This window comes from Athene noctua, chromosome 4 (genome assembly GCF_965140245.1).
Source record: "Athene noctua chromosome 4, bAthNoc1.hap1.1, whole genome shotgun sequence".
Classification (NCBI taxonomy): Eukaryota; Metazoa; Chordata; class Aves; order Strigiformes; family Strigidae; genus Athene; species Athene noctua.
Genome location: NC_134040.1, coordinates 6,785,807 through 6,802,493, shown reverse-complemented (window position 1 = coordinate 6,802,493; position 16,687 = coordinate 6,785,807). Strand labels below are relative to the sequence as shown.

The 16,687-nt window shown below is 46.8% G+C and overlaps 1 protein-coding gene across 1 annotated transcript; it reads right to left on the bottom strand.

The window, feature by feature from the left end:
- Positions 1 to 9,244: 9,244 nt before the first annotated feature.
- Positions 9,245 to 14,344, bottom strand: CD8B (CD8 subunit beta). The gene is given in 7 exon segments (XM_074903718.1): positions 9,245 to 9,285; positions 9,403 to 9,492; positions 9,933 to 10,022; positions 11,845 to 12,195; positions 14,070 to 14,172; positions 14,175 to 14,279; positions 14,282 to 14,344. Coding segments are annotated over 7 exon segments (843 nt in total).
- Between the last annotated feature and the right edge of the window lie 2,343 nt (positions 14,345 to 16,687).

Here is a 16,687-nt window from a genome sequence, read left to right as displayed (position 1 = left end):
AGCCACAATACCTTGTTCAAAAGAGGCAGAGTGGAGGAGAGATGGCTGTTTCAAAAAACAGCGGCTGGTTTAATGCTCTCCCATCACCAAGAAAGCAAACTACATTTGTTGTTAAGGGTTTCACTTTTAACAGCCTGATCCCCACCATTGGTATGAAGTGTGTGATTACTTTTTCCATACCTGTTCTCCTGGAGGTGCCACTCCAGCCCTTTGTGAGCATGGGACTCACTAGCCGTATAACAGTTCATGTTTAAAACATATCCTGCTAACTTTATTTTTATGCACATTAATTTACTTGCATTTATGTATTGTAAATACAGAGCTGCAGAAGGATTTTTCAGAGATTGGGCAATACAGGGGCAAGTGAAATTTGGAGTAGGTGAATGTGAAGTGGTGAACTCAAGGAAAACCAGTCCTGGCTTTGCTGCAAAATAAGGAGCCAAATATTGTCATTCAGGGGTGAAAATTTGGGTTAAAACAGTTACTACCATGGAAACATCAATTCAGTGCTCAGCAGGAAAAGCAAATCAAATGTTAGCAGGTGGGAAAGAAATTTGGTATAAAACAGAGAACACAGCTATGTCCAGTGGTCCAGCCCATGTTCAGTGCATGGTCCTGTATAAATCCTTGAATGCTCTGTGTTTGTCTCACCCCTCATCTCAAAGAGGGGACTCAAAAAAGAAGTAGCAGGACCAGAAAAGGTTCAAAGAAAGGCAGAATGGAAGATCAGAGGTCCGAGATGGGTTTTGTGTAGGCCTGAAAACGTGATTTAAGTGGGTATACACTAAAGGTCTCCAGAATCATGAGTGGCGGGGGGGAGGGAGTGGAGAGGAGTTGATTATTCACTGCTTTTTCCAGTATAGAAAGTGAGGGCCAGCAGATGAAGCTGATGTGGGTGAGGCTGAAAGCAAATGAAATCATCCACAAATGTCCCTGCCAAAGGACACCGAGGCTACAAAGCCTGAACAAATGCTTGGAAGAGAGCTTCATTGTGCATTACTCGGTAGATAGCAAGAGCCTCAGGAAATATTTTTAGTTAAAAATAGTCTGAATATTAAAGGGCAGTGTCTCTCATGATTGTCTTGCCCTTATTATTCCTTAGCCATCTGCTGGTAGCCAGTGTTGGAGACAGAACAGTCGTCTGGATGGACCTTTGCTCTGAACAAAACCAGTCATTTTTATATTCTTACCTATGAGATCTCATTAGAATGTGTCATTTTAAGGAAGCCGTTTGCTATGAAAGTCCACATCCATTTCCTCTGAAACGCTATTAATTTTCCAATTATCTCATTCTTTAATGCAGAACACTTAAATCTTCCTTAGCTGCTGGCCCTGCACAAGGACATTTATCCCGAGAATGGATCCTGCAGTTCTCCATAGCTCTCCCAACATCTCTGTCCTCTGCACCGCAGACAGTGAGAGAAAAGGGCAGGGTCCAACCTCTCATGTTGTCACCATTGCATAAAGAAACTGTTTTCTGGGTGTGTATGCATTCAGAATACAGGAGATACCTACACATGAACTGCCTATGGCTTTCCAACTTGTGTCTCCAGTTGTGTGAGCTGGAAGATGATGGGTTGGAGATGGTTTGAGCTTCATGTGGCTCCAGCTCTTCAGGGCAGCAGCATCCAACCCTGCAGGCCTTGTGTCTGTGTCCCTGTCTGCTCGTGGTGGGACAGGACTCTTTCCACAGCCCTTTGGGACTCTCCCTTGCTCGCTTCTCAACCATGAGTGCACAGGGAAGGGACAAGGGGCTGTATCACCAGCTCCTCTGTGGCGTGCCCACCCATAAATGACACCACTGAGGATGCTGTGGCCATTTTTGATGCATCACACCCCTTCATCCCTCCAGCAGGGAGCAGTGGAACAATTCTGTGATTACGTGGGACCTCAAGCAAGATACCTTTGGTGCTGGGAATGGGCAGAGAAGGCAGGTGAGATCTTCCTTTATTTTACAGCCCAGGGTATCCTGGATGCCTCTTGGAAGAGGGATAATGACCAGGAAAGATGTTTGACCCTGGCCAGCTAGCTCAGTTTGTGTCCCAAGTTTGGAGTGGTGAGGAGGGACCAGGGGAACTCGCATGGCAGCAGCTGCCTTCCCTGGCATCTCCTGGGGGATGGCAGCTTGAGCACTGTGCAGTGGGATGTGACCCACATTTCTAAATTATATCAAAATTATCCTGGCTATGGTAGCAATGGTTGAGTCAGATTAAAACAAAATGACTGGAGGAAAGGCATATATTTTAGTAATGGCTGTTCCACTGCCGTTCTGACTTGTTTCCTCCTGCGTCGAGATGACTTGAGACATACTTTTTAATAACAGCAGTGTCATTTGCAGCTTGTTGCTCAATGCAGGAATATTTTGTCTCATTTTTTTTTAAGATACTGGTAGGAAATATCCCAATTTGAATTTTGTATTTGATGCTGCTGTTAAGGCACAATGTTTTGAAGCCCTGTAGCTGGATGCCAGCACAGTCCAGCAGCCTCTCCCTGAGACATCAACCAATGAATTTATCTTGTGTTTTTGCCAGATAATTGCACCTTGAGCTTTGCTGAGGGATGGCAGCCGTTCTGCCTGTGGCCCTGCCTGCGAGTTGGCTGCAGGGCCCCCCCGCAGCCCAGCATCTCCTCCCCCGGTGGTACCTGAAGAGATGTCAGATATGGTGGGACTCAACTGTGGTTTCTACCATAGGCCACTCTGCAACATGGAAGAGCAGCACACACCCAGCCGCTCTGAGGATGCCCGTCCCCGAAGGCAGCTGCCCAACACCTCCATTTGATGCTGCATTTCACACAGCTTGCATGGCCTCACGCCCCGCTCTCTGCGCTGGGAGGGAGCAACGGGAAATGTGGTGGGTGAGATCACACACAGAGCTCTGGGGACAGAGATGTCTCCTAAGCTACAGCCCTCCTCCCTGCCTGGACTCACAGAGGGGGAGGGTGGTTGCACCCCATCTTTTAGAGCCCAGCCTCCCGGCTGGACATTTTAACCACAAGCAGAGAAGAGGAGAAGAAAAACCAACGTGGCTTGTACCTTGGGCAGGGTAAGGCTTGCCCCATCATGCTCGCAGGGAGAAGGGAGGTGTGGGGTGGTGTAGGACACGGGGCTGACTGCAGCAAGCAGGGTGCTGGTGGTTGGCACCAGCTCATGGGCTCATCACTTTGAAGGCATCCATCGCTCCCCATGCTCTACACCGGGAAGTTAGGCATTTTTTGGTATTCCCCAGCAAGCTCAAGCCCTTGAAAAATTCAGCATTAAAAAACTTCACCTGCAGACAGCCACTATTTCTGCAGTATCAAATTTTCTGCTGCATGATGCAGAGACTCAGTCTGGTTTGGGCAAGATGAAATTTAGCCGTTACTCATTGTCCAACCCAAAATAAAGCCAAGGAGACAAGCTCATGGGCACCTGTGTCAACCTGGCTGCATGAGGGCTCCCAGCCCCTCCAAGGAGCTTTTTGGAGAGAATGGAGAGGGCTTTGCCATTTGAGCAGGTTTCCTTTTCATATTGACTGGCAGCTGCTTTCCGTGAGTGACTTGTCTTAGGGGTTTTTATGTGAAATGAACTGAGTAAGTTGGTTGTGTGGGATCTCTGGTGGAACAGCACATAGGTGTGTTGTACCTGGCAAAGAGAAAATTCTGCACGGATGCCATCACTGGGATTTTTTGGACTGTTTCACATCTGGTTGTAATTTATTAACTAGATCAGAAAGTGGAAACAGTAATAGTGATATTCCACTGCTTAAAAGCGTGATGCGCACACACACACACACACACACCCCACCCCCCTGTTCATACACTTGCATAACTTAAAGGCTGAATAAGAAGTCAAACTTCAGCAAAAAAAAATGAACGGCTGGGGGAGGAATATTAAACCTCCTGTCCTGTTACAAATATTTAAAACACATGTGGTGAGAGTTTTGTTTCATGTGAAAGAACCACTGCTGTATAAACTCAAAGTAATCTTTCCCATAGCAAGGTGGTAGAGAAGCAAAACACACAGTTTGTACAGATTTATTTTTAGCTTGGTCTGATACGTGTTTCAGTTAAATGAATGCTGGAATAACAAATATTTGTACATAATCCCACAGAAGCTGCAGATCTCAGCCTAAGAGCACACAATATAGATGTATTGATATGCACAAATATTTATTTCTGCAAATAATATTCAATTTAATAACCAGGAATAATATTTTTAAATATTATAATATTAAAGAAAGCATTTCTGGTTTATGTAAACCAGAAATTTACTGTATAACTATTTCTGGTTTATTGAATGAAATGTGATGAAGTTCAGGGAAATATGGGCAAGGAGTACTTATGTTGCCTGAGAGTAGTTTTTTTGTTCCCCAGTGGGGTTTTTTTATAGATATCTGTCAATCTATAGAACTGTCAATGTATATATAAAAAATAATATATGTATAAAATTAATCTCTATTATAGTTATATATATTTAAATGTAATATGTGTTATGACTATTGAATATATTATATATATTTAACTAATATATATTATAATTTAACTATATATAATAACATGTGGTTAGAAAATTGTCAGTATAAATGTCAATATATATGATACAATATTTCTATATTTAAGATTCTTGTAAATTGTTTGATATATGACATAGCAGAGTAGCCAGGTGAGCTGGTGTGTGCTGTAGGTGGAGGAGAATTTTGTGCCTTCTGAAATACTGATACTTCTGAAAGATGGGAAAGAGAATTGCCCATGCCCCTGCTGGGGTGTGCGTGTGCAGGTCTGTGTCTGTGCACTGATGGGATTCAGGAGAAGCAAGTAAAAATTGAGATTTTTTTTTTTTTTTTCCCCCCTTTTGCAGCTTCTGGGGTGTATCTGATTTTATACGGCAGCAGAAAAAGACGTTTAGAAATTCTCATTTAACAAGTCTGGTCTGGATGCTTAGAAGTCCTGCTGTGAATCCATTTTTCCTGCCAGAAGGATATATTTAATAAGCAGCTACCATGCACGGAGCCATTCTGGCCAAGGATAAATCAGAAGGAATTTAAGCAGCACCCATGGATATATGTATATCCTTTCCCTTTACATGGATTTCGAGCGTAATCATTTAACAGAGATGTTACTCATCCTTTCTCTGTTAATGTGCCCAACTCAGCTGTGTTTATGACACTGTAATTTTTTTTTTTATATATTTAGGAGCTTTAAAATCAGATAAAACTTCTGCTCTCGTGTCGCTAGCTTGTTTTCAATTAAATATTTTCAGCTCTACCTGATTTATTTGTTTGTGTTGTAAAAATACAGGCCATCCACAATAAAAATGACAGGGCAGCTTAAAAGAATAAAGAAAAATTGAGCACTACCAATATTAGATCAACAACTGAGATAGTCTGGAAAGACTGACAATTTTTTTTTTTTAATCCATTTACAGAAGTTTTACATTGCAATGCCTGAAATACCTGTTTTTCTGCTCTTCTCTCTGTCTTTAAATATTTTAATGCTTTCAACATATGCATGCACTGTTTATTGAAAGAATAACTAGTATTTTTTTATAATACAGTATATATATACTATATTGAACATCAGAGAACATATATAGAATATATATAATAAAAATATATACTATAAAATAATAACAATATCTTACTGCAAGAGGTCTTTTTGACCTCTTTTACAATACCTTGCCCAATGATTTGTGGGGGTGGGCACAACATAGGTAATTTAAACCCATAGACCTGCAAAAACCTCCATGTGCTATACAAACAACTTTTGCATTTGTCCCATTTTTTGTGGTACCTCCTTTTGTCATTTAAGATGACATCGTTTATTTACTGCTGATGTGAGGATTTGGGGTTATATATAAAATCCCTTTATTTTCCCTTCTAGGTATGAAAGTTTCTCGCTGCAGGAAGGAGGGTGACAGTGGGAGACAGGAGAAGGCTGGTCCATCTTCGGAAGGAAACGAGGAGTAAATTAGGGGTTCTCATTTGCCAGGACATTGTGATGGGCAATGCTGTTACTGGTATCTCTCCCTCCATGGATCTGGGCACCGTGCTATTAGCAGAGATGCACAGAAATATTTTCCCATTATTTTCCATGGTGGAAGCATCCCTTTTCCCCCCACATGCCATAAGATGGTGTCCCTGATCCTTGGCTGCTATTGTCATCGTGCTCTCAGCGCAGAGATGAGATGAGATAAGAAAGAAAACCTAAGAAGTTGCATATATCAGGGGACCGGGCTAATTTTCTCAGACATAAAAGCAACTTTTTATTAGTGTTTCTGTTTCTTTTTTATATATGCTTCAGGAAAGAAAGTATGAAATGGGAAGTGATTTTTTTCGACTGACCCTTGCAGTTGTGAAACCTGCTCTAAAATCTCTCTGAGATTTACTGTCTTAAAACATCCTATTGATGATTATAGGAATTACTTACAATATTTTCATCATTCCCATCGGTAAACTGCCCAAACCTGTGTTTCAGAAGGACATGTAGCATCCTGGACTGTTGCTATACTCTTCTTTTTTCACTGTGTACAGATGATGTTGAGGTTGGGCAGGTTTTTGGGGGGCTTGTTTGTGGGGTTTTTTTTTTGTTGTTTTTGTTTGGGTTTTTTCAATTTACAAAGGAACAATGAAGGCAAATTGGGGAATGGAGAGAGGAGGAGGAGTGTACCAGGCAGAGTTTTCCTGAGGTGGCTCACCTTCCCGTGGGAGAGGACTGGGCTGTCACAGCCTGCCTGTCACTGCCCAGGCCCAGCACTGGCTGCCTGGCCATGGGAGGCTGTCTCCTGTGCCGGGCAAGAGGTGGGAGAGATGAAGCAGGAATGGACATTAAGGTCAGGATGCCTCAAGCATGGGAAAGGGAGCTGGGATTTCAAAAGCAGCTGCACGCTGAGGGAAAAACCCTGGTTTTGAAAGAAAAAACTTTCGTCCATGGGAAGTTTCAAAGGGGTTTCCTTTTAGCTGTCCTGCAAAAAATAAAAATAATCTGCTCCTGGGGCAAAGCTCTGCACACCGAGTGCTTGCAGGGTAGAAAAAGAGTGGGTTTAGTTCATCTGAGTTTTCACAGAGGCTAAAATATGCTGCCGGTATGATGTGTTGGAAGCAGAGGTGCTCGGGGACCCCTCCCTGCAGCATGGCTGGTGGGATGGGTCTGGGGTCAGGGTCCCCTGCAGCCCATCAGCGGGGTGAGCATCGCAGCCTGGGAAAGCTGGTTCAGCATCGTCCACTGCTGGCTTTGCTACTGCATTATTTAGGGGAAATATCCATCACAAGGAGCACCATAGCCAGGTTTGAGACCAAGTCCTTGAGAAAAATTCATATTAAAGTGGAGAGCAGCAGTTCCCGGTGGCAGGGGGGTAAGGCCAGAGGGATGCTGCTGTGCCACTGCCATGCTTTACACCCACACAAGCCCATGCCTGTGTTTGCCCCGGACCTGGGGACTCTGGAGCCTCATGAGCCCTTGGCTTGTGGGCAGCTGTAAGGTTACAGGCAATGTGCAAGGACAGGAGACCCCTGCTGTGTCCCAGCAGTAAAAATAGCTGCTGGCCTTGCCACTCATGTTGGGGACAGGAGCGGGGTGGACACCTTCCCCTTGCACTCACTGCAGGTGATCCAGCCTGGCGCTGGTGCCCATGTCTGAGCAGAGATGTGGGGCTGAAGATGCATCCGAGAGAGCGAGCGCTGTGTTCAGTAAGATGCCGAATTTCCAGCCCCATGTCAGCCTTGCAGCTCCAGGCACTGGCTGAGCCTTCTCAACATCTCTGGGGAGATCCACCCGCCCTCTGGAATCGCCCAGGGCTCAGCACACGCGGGCACTGCTTGAGCCCCAGCACACACAGGCATCACTCGGGGCTCAGCATGCGCAGGCATCGCTTGGGGTTCAGCACATGTGGGTGTTGCTTGAGGGTCAGCACTTCAAGGGGAATTTCTCAGGGCTCAGCATGCTGGGGGTTCAGCACACACAGACATTGGGGTTCAGCACACACAGACACTGCTGGGGCTCAGCACACACAGACATTTCTGGGGTTCAGCACACAGACACTGCTGGGGTTCAGTACACACAGACATTGGGGTTCAGCACACACAGACACTGCTGGGGTTCAGCACACACAGACATTGCTGGGGCTCAGCACACACAGACATTGGGGTTCAGCACATACAGACATTTCTGGGGTTCAGCACAGACACACTGCTGGGGTTCAGCACACACAGACATTGCTGGGGTTCAGCACACACAGACACTGCTGGGGTTCAGCACACACAGACATTGGGGTTCAGCACACACAGACATTGCTGGGGTTCAGCACACACACTGCTGGGGTTCAGCACACACAGACATTGGGGTTCAGCACACACAGACATTTCTGGGGCTCAGCACACACAGACATTGCTGGGGTTCAGCACCCTCTGGCATTGCTCAGGACAATTCCCGCTGGCAGTGCCGTGCCCCTGGGCTCAGGGCCAGCCGTGGGCTGCCTCTGTTTGCTCTCAGAAGCTCTCTTGGCCTTCAAGCTGTGCCAGGTATTTGGCCTTGGCTGTATCGCTCTGTCTGGCTTTCCTCTCCCACTCTCGGCTCTTTGCAGTCTCCTGTGGGAGAAGATGCCCTCCCAGCCCTGCTCCCCCCGGAGCTGTCCTTCTGCTTTAACTCTTGCTCAGACAGAGGCCATGGTTCCTCGCTCACCCCACAGCCCTGTCCCGCACTGAGTGCAGCACCCACAGGAGATCAGCCTGCAGAGCAAAAGGAGTGATATATTCACTATTTCTAACGAACATGCCTGTACAGGACCTTTACAAGCTGTGCTGTGACCTGCCTCTGCTGTCTGCCCGTTGCTCTCAAAGTGTTTGTTAGCGAAGTCCTATCAACGAGTGTTAGCAAGAGCAAACCAAAAGCACCTTTGTGCTGTTCTACAGGTGAACACAGAGGAAATCCAAGGAGCTCACAGCATCTTTCCAGCCCATCTGAATCCCTTCAGCACAGCAGCCCCACTGCCCCCAGTGCAGAGCCAGCCATAGCATCCGCCCTGCTCAGCACCCGTTGAGAAATGCTCAGGACACTGCAGAATCCAGCCTGGTCCTTCTGCCAGCTGTTCCGTCAAAGAAAAATGTTTGAGTTGTGTTCCGTCAGAGGAAAGAAAAGTCTGTTGCAGTACAAGCCAGTGTTTGTCCCTGGTACATCCTTCCTGGGTCATGTCCAGGCCGGGCTCAGCACCGTGCAGGGGATGGTCCGTAGCTTCTCCCTGCCTGCCCGAGGAGGGGGGTGATGGTGGGATTTACTGCCTGTGGATGCGAAGCCACAGCCTCCGCCGCAGACCTGGGGAGAGATGGTGTCTGTCAGCCCCAGGACACTCTCCCAGCTTCCCATCCCACTCCTGGGCTGTCCCAGGCCCTGACACCCCTCCTCATCCCCCCGGGCTGGCAGGATACTTACGGTGGAGGCGGTGGGCAGTGGGGACCAGGCTCAGCAGGAGGACCAGGACACCAATAGCCAGCGGGACCCAGACCAGGGGGCTGCAGGCACCTGGAGAGCAGGAGGGGACATGGTGTGGAGCTGCCCTCCAACTCAGCACCCAGCATCATCCTGCTCTGGCAGCTTTGGGGGATGGAGCGTGGGGTGGGAAAGGGAGAACAGCAAGGCAGGTCCTCAGAGGAGGGGTAGAGGACATGACCATCACCCTGGGGTATCCCTTGGAGATGCAATACACCCGAAGGCGTTGCAGGGAACTTAGCTATGATCATGATACCCTAAACTGAAATACATCCTGGCCCCTAAACCCTTGTATAGCCCAGGCAACCACTCCTGAAGGCAGAGGTCAGCCCCATCCAGCCTGGATGCCCACTGCTGCAGGGTCACATTGTAGTTGCCCCCACCCCAGGACAAAATCCAGCTGAACCCTGGGGAACCCCAGGAGCCCAGCAAACCCCTTTTTCAAGGCAGCCTGAGCTGACCCGGTGCCGTACCTTTCTTGTCAGCAGCTTTGCTTTTGGTTATGCACCGCATGGGCTTTTTGGAGAGTGGTGCTTGAGTGGTCTTCAGAGGCAAAACGTCAACTGGTGGATAAGGAGGAGAAGAGGATAGTCAGTCTGGCACCAAGTGAAGTGGAGATCTCAAACAGCAGGCAAGAAGAGCTGGAAATTCTGTTTTTTAAAAATAGCCCCATCCAGCAACCCCCACAAAAGCCTGGGTTATCTATAGGGGCCAGGAGCTTGGCCTGAATCTCTCAGTGGCCACAGAAATTACCAAGAGACTGTAAAAGAGTTGGTAAAACAACGTAACAGGCAAACAAGGGCAGAAGGCTAAGGCAGAGAAAAAGGAAAGTTCCATGAGCTACATTTACTGCCAGGCACTGTCTCATCAGCATTGCACAAAATCACAGCTAGCAGGAGATTTCAGTAGCACTGGGAGGTTTTAAGGGACCCCTGGTTCTTTTCCGTATTCAGATTGCTCTAATCTTTGCTCAGAATTGGATTTTTTTTTTTTTTTTTTCTGATGAGGGCAGGATTTCTTATGGTGTATCTGAATTACAACGGAGTATATTCATCTCTGTAAAACTGGTCAGGAAAATATCCCAGTAATGTCATTAAATGGCTGTACATCTGACTGCTCAAACTCCACTAATTCAAAATTTTGGGTGATTCACTATTTTTTTCTGCTTCGTTCTGTGACTGAAATACCTTCAGAAACCACCATACTTTTACATTCAAAGATGAGACATCAGGTGCCTGGGATTTATGTGGACAGCTTCTCCTTTACATTATAATAGACTTAAAGAAAAGGAACTTAAAGACAATTTGTTTTATCATGTATGTGTACTAAAGGAAAAAAAGAAAATATCCATCAAGGCCTGAGTCTTCCCAGAGAACCTACTGGTGTTTAGTTTTAAATGGGAATGTTCTTGATCGTGCTAAATTTCAACCCCATTTTTCTTGCTTTGCTTTGCACATAGATGTGTGCTCAGTTGATAAAAAACAGTTCTCTTTTATCTTAAACCAGCTTTTCTTTGAGCCGGCAAGAATCCAAAAGGGATTTCTCAGCCAGCTCAAGGTGCAGGGCATATTTGGAAAAAAAAAAAAAAAAGGGGCTGGAACACTGGGGATGCTTTTGAGCCAGCAGCTGTAGCTGCGTCTTGGTTAAATAAGTTATTCGTTTCCCTAAAATTCTGCAAAGAAAGGGCTGAATCCTGCTTCAAACACATTAGTTTTAGTACACCACCTCCTGCTTGGTGGTCAAGGGGAAAATGGGCTGAAAAGAGCCGCTGTATGACCCAGGGTCTGTAAAGCAACACTCCCCCAGTGCTGCCCACAGATAGCTCTCATTTCTGGCTGTGAGCTTTGAGGAATAAATACCATTTCAATCCTTTTTGTGAATGATGGGCTTAAAACCTGCAGTCAGATCCACTCCAGCAATGTGAGGGAAGATGTTCTCTGGCCTTGATGCAGCTCCTGTCACTTGGAGAAAGAGTAAGGAAGAACCGGGGTGCAGGAGGGCCCGGGAGCTGAGCGGAGCACCCATCCAGCCTCTCATCCAAAGTTCTGCAGGGGATGAGACAAGCGCAGGGCATGGCAGTATCAGGGGCTGAGCACCTTCCCGTGGAAATCCTAAGATGCTGGGAACAACACAGCGCTTAAGGCATGACCACAGCAGAGCAATTGCTGGTGGCAAAAAGACTGTCACATGCAGTTGACCTAAAATTTAGTTATTTTCCCTATTTTCTGCCTTAGCTGGTCTCATAGGTCTCTTCAGAAAAACCCCAGAGCCCTAACTTTGCACGTCAAAATTGGGAAGGGTCTGTAAACATGCATAACCCTTACCCAGGGGACCTCATCACAGTCTGCTGGTGACACATTTTGGAGCCCCAGGAGTGATGCTTACCCACACCGAGCCATGTCCCACTGTCCAGGAGGAGCTGGGAGGACTGGGAGATGGAGCAGTAATAGGTGCCGTTGTCCGAGGCATGGAGGTGGTTGATGTGCAGGCTGTAGGAGGTGCGGAAACTCGCCCCACGGACACTAAACTTGTCCTGGCTGATGTTTGTGCCGTACGTGACTTTGCCCAATAGGTTGGAAAATATCAAGAACTCGAAATTTTGCCTTACATGGCTCCAGCGGTACCAGTACACCCCTGCATACTCCTCCTTCAGCTCACAGAGGATTTCTGTTTTGTGGTTGGCTTGGGCTAAAATGTGCTTTGGAGTCTGAGATAAAGGTAGATATGTACAGAAAACTAGGAAAAAAGAGACAGGAATACATAGTTATTATTTTCTTTTCATCATTTTTCTTCTGTGCTAAGTACAGATTTTCTTTGTGGTCTTAATAAGATCGTCACAGACCAGGGGATCACACGAGCAAGAAACAGGAGCATCTTTATCAGGATGCTCCCACATTCCCTCAGAGGCCTTTTTGCGTTCCCCAGCTCTTTTTTCATCAAGCCTAGTTATACAGGTAGAGTTTGCCCTGTAAAGCACCCATCTAGGGAGGAGGTTCAGTGTCAGGGAGAGGGATGAAGGGATGATTTTGGGGGTGTCCTCAGGGCTGTATGTGCAGGGGAGGGCATCCTCACCTACTCCCACAGATGCTGCTCTCCAGCTCCCCTTTTCTCTCTCATTTTTCAGAGAGGCTTCACCTCTCTCTCAACAGATTTTTTTTGACCCTCTTAGCTTATTTGCCAGAGTTTTGTTCCAACAGAAGCCACACTGATAAACTTCAGATGGCATCTCAGATGCAGAGAAAGACCAAAAAATGTGCAAAACATCTCAAAATGAGCTATTTTGATATTAATTTTCATATGACATTATTCTTATATGGATATTGAGACCTGGGGAAGGGGAGGGAGTGAGGGGTAGCGGTGGAGTTGAAAGCTTTGGTTTGGCATCACATCAGTGTGTTTGGGTTTTGCAGCTTTTTTAGAAATTATCTGAGTCGTGTTTGGCCCAGGCAGATGTGAGTGGTGTCTGTGTGTGAGCGAGGGTCTGTCCTTGTGAAAGGGATAACAGGTGTCTTGTGATCCTTTCTGTTCAGCAAACAGTCCTACAAAGCTGCAGATACTCCAAGACCAAGTGAAAAACAGCCCTTTGAAGATAAGGATGCTCTTGCTTCCCCCATCTTCTTCCCAGGCATTTTTTAAAGCTGTGTAAAAAGCTCAACAAAGCACATTTTTGGGGTTGTGGTTTTTGTGTTTTTTTGTTTTGTTTTGTTTTGTTTTTTACCTTAAAATGTCCCTATTCCTTCAAAATCCCAAAGCTGCTTAGAGCTGTTGTTACAAAGAGCCTTGTGCAGCTCTGCAAACCCAGTGGTGTGGGAATGGGTTTGCATGGCCACAACCCCTGAAGTCATCCCAGTGGCCATGGCCCCCATGTCCCTCTTGTCCCCCATGGGGACACACAGAGGAGAGGGCTCTGGTGACTGACACAGGTCCAGAGCTTTCCTCTGTCCCCGCACCGATGACCCCATCGCTGCTGGCAGGTTTCAGCCTTAAATTTATATTGCAATGCCTAAAATCAGGTGTTGCACATCAGCTGCACCATTATAAATGTCTCCTTAATATGTAAATACCTAATTTTCAGGTTTTAGAGTGCAATCCTCACAAACTTTGCTCCGGCAAACACCTGTGTGGTTTTTAGGGGATGAAATGTGTGTGGCTGTGGGGCACCGTGGCTTCGGGGTCTCCTTGGCTACCCTGAGGTCTGGCTCTGCTGGGAAACAACTCCCCACAAAAACCTTTTCCTCGAGCTATTGGAGGGGTTGGATGAACCAGAAGGAATGAGGAAGGATCCTGGAAAATGCTCAGCTCAGCTCTGAGCCAGTGGTCAAGCTTCAGTGGGGTGAGCTGGGACGGAGACAGAGCAGAAAAGCTTGTCCTTTGCCAAACCTTCATCCCCCTAAAACCTCCCTGTTCCCTTTCCCAGTGTATATTCTCCCAGGGGACCACACAGAATTGGAGTAGGATGGGTTTGTTTCCACATGCTTGACCAGACCAGCCTGCAGCAGCTCAAAACCAGTCCCCTTTCTCTCTTGCATGTGCGTTCTGGAGCGGGGTGGAGGAGAGGCTCCAGCATGATTTTAGGTGCCCTTAACCCTGAAGAGACATGTTCCTCTTACCTGGGATCTGGAGGCAAGCGAAGAGATGGAGCCACAGCCAGGCCATAGTGGTGGAGTCAATGATGGAGGGGTTTTGTGCCAGCTTCCCCTTTCCACCCACGGTCACTTCTTGGTGGTAGGGCTGGCTTCACCCCATGAGGTCCTTCCCCGTCTTGGCACAGATGTCTCGCCAACAGCTGCCAAAGAGCATCTGCAGCAGCGCCCGGAGCCTCAGCCTGGCAGTTTCGCCTGCGCCGAGTCCCCAAACCAGGTGTGCATCAGGGCGGCAGCCCCATGCGCTTCTCCAGCACTGCATGAGATCCCCTCAAATCCCCTTTAGGAAGAAAAAACCCTAAACTCATTGATTTTTAATTATGATTTCTTCATATTTCATCACCTAGATTTTTGTCTTTCTTTTAATCTAGATCCATGCAAATAAAAAATGGCAAATATAGGAGCTTGGCATTAAAAATAAAATCAAGAAAGGCTGAATTTCGGCTGTTTTCTCCTCTGTCAAAATCAAAATGCGTGCAAAATAAGGAGAAGATGCAATTTGAGCTGTGGAGTTGTTTTCTTCAGCAGAGTCTTCAGCAGGAGGTGTTTTCCTCTGGGCCTGGAAAATGCTGAACACCAACCTAGATGGCCATAAGGCAGAGGCACAAAGCATCACAGGAAACTTTGAAGCCCAGAGCAAGAAACCTCAAACAAATTTAGTGGCTGAAAGAACCACAAAATAAGGAAATTCTGCGGGGCTCCCCATGTCACAGTTGGCACTGCTTTGGTAGCTGTGACAGTGTGTGGCTCACATGCAGAAATATTTAAATGATGGATAAAATATCAGAGTGGCTTTGAAATGTCTTCAGGGGCAAGAGGTTTGAAGCACTCAGGGTTTAGGACTCAAAGAGTGAAATACATGATATGAAATTACAGGGGTGAACTGGTGTCAGCAGCCTTCAATATTTCCATGTTTGGGAAAGAAATGATTTATTATTGATGTTTATTCGCTGCTCCCTTGGCTGCCAAGTGGGGTTTGGATTTCTTTTATGCCCTCCTTGTGCAGATACTCGTGGTCCTTACAAAGCCTCAACATCTCCCCGGGGCTGGCTCCCTGGTGAGGGGAGATTTCCCAGGGGGGGGTCTCACAAGGCTGGAGGGGGGGACACTGAGAAACCTCCCCCAGGGTTTGAGTTGGCAGACGCATAGGAAAAACAATTTTGTGTCTCGTGCAGTGCAAATTTTTGGTCCATTTTGCAACCAGATTTTTCCATGCTGCTGTAACACATCCCCTCCCCATTTCTGTTTGAAATAATTTCCTGCTCAAAGCGGCTTGCTAACCACCAAAAGCCTTGCCACAAAGGGCTCGGCTGCTAAAATTTAGGGTTGGCTGAACCACTCCTTAACTCTTTTCTGGCAGGCAAAACGTGTTTTCGTGCTTTCAGACGCATTTCAGTGCTTTCAAGGGCTCATTGTTGGAGCTGAGCCCCTGGCACAGGGTGCAGCATCCCTGTTTCTCCTCTTCTGCCCTCCTGCTTGCCTTTCCCCTCACTCCCAAACTGGGACCTCTCCAGAATTGGGTGTGGGCAACTCTTTTTTTGGGGGAGATGGGGGGTGTGTGTGTGTGTGTTCTTAATATAAGAAATGTCACTGCAATTGAATTTTCCCTTTATCCTCGTAGTGAAGTCAGTGAGCTGAGCCCAATGTCCCTGGCTGCTGCAATGGCTGTGTCCCTCTTTTCCCACTGCTGCCGTCACCTGGAGCATATTCTGGCCTCCTGGTCAGGATCAAAGTGCTCTCAGAGGTGGCTTTTGTCACTGTTACAACCTTGAACATGGGGAATATTACACTGGGCACGAAACGCTGCTGCAAGGCTGGTAACACTGGGTTGTCTAAGCAGATATATTGGCTTGGAGGGATTCCCCAGGTAATTATAGCAGCTTTAGAGATGTTTCCCTGCAGCGCTTTTACTTATAGGATGTCTCCTATGGAAAGAAAAAGGAATATTTGCAATGTAAAATCATAGTGTGTGTGCTGGGATTAATTTTTAAGTTTTTTTGAAGCTGCTGTTTGCAGTTGAGCTATTTACTGGCAGCTAAGCTGTTCTCAGGACTGGATGGTGCTCCTACAAGAAAACGTTTTGGAGGTTGGATACCTTTGTCTCATCACCAACAAAAATAAAAGCACTCTGGGAACATGAAGGCGAGAGCTGCTGTTTATAACATCCACACGTTGTTTGGGGCTGCTGTCCTGGGAAGAAAAGAGGGGAGGAAAACAGGGTGCAAGTTGAACTGATCTGTTAACACAAGCAAGAGTTGTTGGTGACCTTGCTGGGGTACAGCAGCTCCTCATCACGAGTGTTTGGCTTATTGCTGGGGCAAGATGAGGGAGATCGCTGACTTTTAGTGTATTAGTGTTATTCGGCTGCACAGTTCCTAGGGGGAATTTATTCTTTTTCTGAAATGAAAAACAACCAGCCTGGACCCCAGCCCAGCCACCCCACTGCCCCCGTCTCAGTGCTTTCCCTGTTGTTCTCCTCCTCACTCATCTAGGGGGGAAACATCCCCTCTTCTTTTTCTCACCCTGCATCCCATGTACCTCAACCACACCAACATTCCCTGCATTTTCAACAGCTTTGTTACATT